Source organism: Rhea americana, unplaced genomic scaffold, assembly GCF_003343005.1.
Source record: "Rhea americana isolate MKP2758 unplaced genomic scaffold, rheAme1 scaffold_26, whole genome shotgun sequence".
Lineage (NCBI taxonomy): Eukaryota > Metazoa > Chordata > Aves > Rheiformes > Rheidae > Rhea > Rhea americana.
In genome coordinates this window covers 7,564,864-7,566,566 of record NW_028186379.1, presented here as the reverse complement: position 1 = coordinate 7,566,566, position 1,703 = coordinate 7,564,864, and the positions used below count along the sequence as shown (strand labels likewise).

The 1,703-nt window shown below is 56.4% G+C and overlaps 1 protein-coding gene across 2 annotated transcripts in view; it reads left to right on the top strand.

Annotated features, from left to right (window-relative positions):
• Positions 1-307: 307 nt before the first annotated feature.
• Positions 308-1,703, top strand: part of SP4 (Sp4 transcription factor) — a 22,304-nt gene continuing 20,908 nt past the window's right edge. The window contains exons 1-2 of one of the 2 annotated variants that reach the window (XM_085307613.1): positions 308-538; positions 1,217-1,317. In XM_085307613.1, the coding sequence (XP_085163739.1) occupies positions 532-538; positions 1,217-1,317 (108 nt within the window). In that variant the 5' untranslated portion in view covers positions 308-531. Of the gene's footprint in view, positions 539-943; positions 1,115-1,216; positions 1,318-1,703 lie in introns of those variants that run through there. The other variant, XM_085307615.1, reaches the window with a different exon arrangement.

The following is a 1,703-nucleotide window of genomic DNA, read 5'->3' as shown; positions in this document are numbered from 1 at the left end:
CGCCCCCTCCCGCCCGGCGCCAGGCACGGGCTCCGGCGACGAGGAGAGGAGGAGGAGGAAGACGGCGGCGGCGACCACCCTTCTTCGGCCCTGCTGCCTGCCGGGGCCGGGCTCGCGGGGCGCTGCGTCCCGCCCCCGACCCGCCTCCTCTGCCTCCGGCGTGGGGAGCCGGGCTGAGGCGGAGAGGGGCGGCCGAGAGGCTGGCGGCTGGGCTCGGTTTCCTGCTCAGTGGGCGTCGGTTGGGCCCCGGCGGGCCCCGCCCCGCCGCCGCGCTCCCTCCCCCCTCGCCGCCCGGCCGGCTCGGAGCTGTCACTCAAGGCGGCGGGCTGAGGCCGGCGGCGGCGGCGGGCGGAGAGAGAGGCAGCTACGCCACAGCCCAGCGGCGGCCATTCGTGGAAAAATAGGCCGGCCCGCTCCTCCCAGCTCCGGCTGCGACCGGCCTTCTCCCCGCTACCCCCACCCCACCCTCCGCCTCCTCCTCCTCCTTCTCCTCCCCCCTAGAGCGGCGCCTCAGCGGGGCATTAATGCGGGATGAGCGGTATGTAACCCCCTCCCTCTCTCCCTCCTGTGCACACCCCTCCCTCCGCTCCTCCCTCCACCCTTCATCCCCCCTCTATCCCGCCCTCCCGGGTTCCCCCTTTTCTTCCCTCGTTCTACCCCTTCCTACCGCGCCCTTCCTCACTCTTCTTTTACTGCCCTCCACCCATCTGTTCTTCTTCCTCTAATGCCCCCTTTCTTCTCTTCCTCCACTGCCTGCCCCTCTGACTTGCCTCCTCCGTTCCTCCCTCCTCCATTCCCCCTTTCTTCGCTATCCCTCCCTCCTGTGCACATCCCTCCCTCCTTCATTCCTCTTTTCCTCCCTCTTTCCCTCCCCTGCTCAACCCTCCTCCTGCCCCCTAAAGCATCGACGGCCACTSAGTGGCCGTCGATGCTTTAGGGGGCAGGAGGAGGAGGAGGGATGTGGGTGGTTTTTTCCTGCTGTCTCTGGGAGAGGAAACCAAACCTCCCCTTTCTGGGTGTTAACTCTCCAGCCCCCATGGGTTGGGTTTCAAACCACGTTTCTTAGGACTCGTTCTTTTGTAATAATGATTTGCGCTGTTGTTTTCATGAAGAGGTAAAGGCGAGAAGCAGGGAACCAAAAAAGATATGCTCATAGGTTTTGTTATTGTATAAATGGAGGTGAATAATTAACCTGTTACACTTGATATTTTTGCAGATCAAAAGAAGGAGGAAACTATGCCCACAGAGGGAGAGAAATCTCCCGAGGCAGAGAATAACAACAATAATAATAAAAAAGGGAAAACTGGAGGCTCACAGGTAAAGCACACTCAAATAGGGAAGTACCCAAATTATTAGCATTTAAAATGAAATGTTCAGCTAGCTGCATTTCCTGCTCATGGCATCTTTCTTTGGGTTGGATGAAATATAGTTCATTGAGTGAAATATCTTTACTGCCTSAACATGTTTTTTGGTTGCATTTTACAGTAATCACCTGCTTTCCATGTATTAGAGGCACTCTTTAATTTTTTKGGGGGGGAGGAAGGAGGGTAGTGAGGACAAAACAGTCCTGGCTGTGACACAGTCATTGATAACTGGTGGTCTTATGTTTAAAGATTATTTACAGGAATATGTACTTCCTCATTCAGTTTTGTGCGATTGGTCTCTGTATACAGAAGCACTTTTTCTTTTCTCTCTTTTTTTTT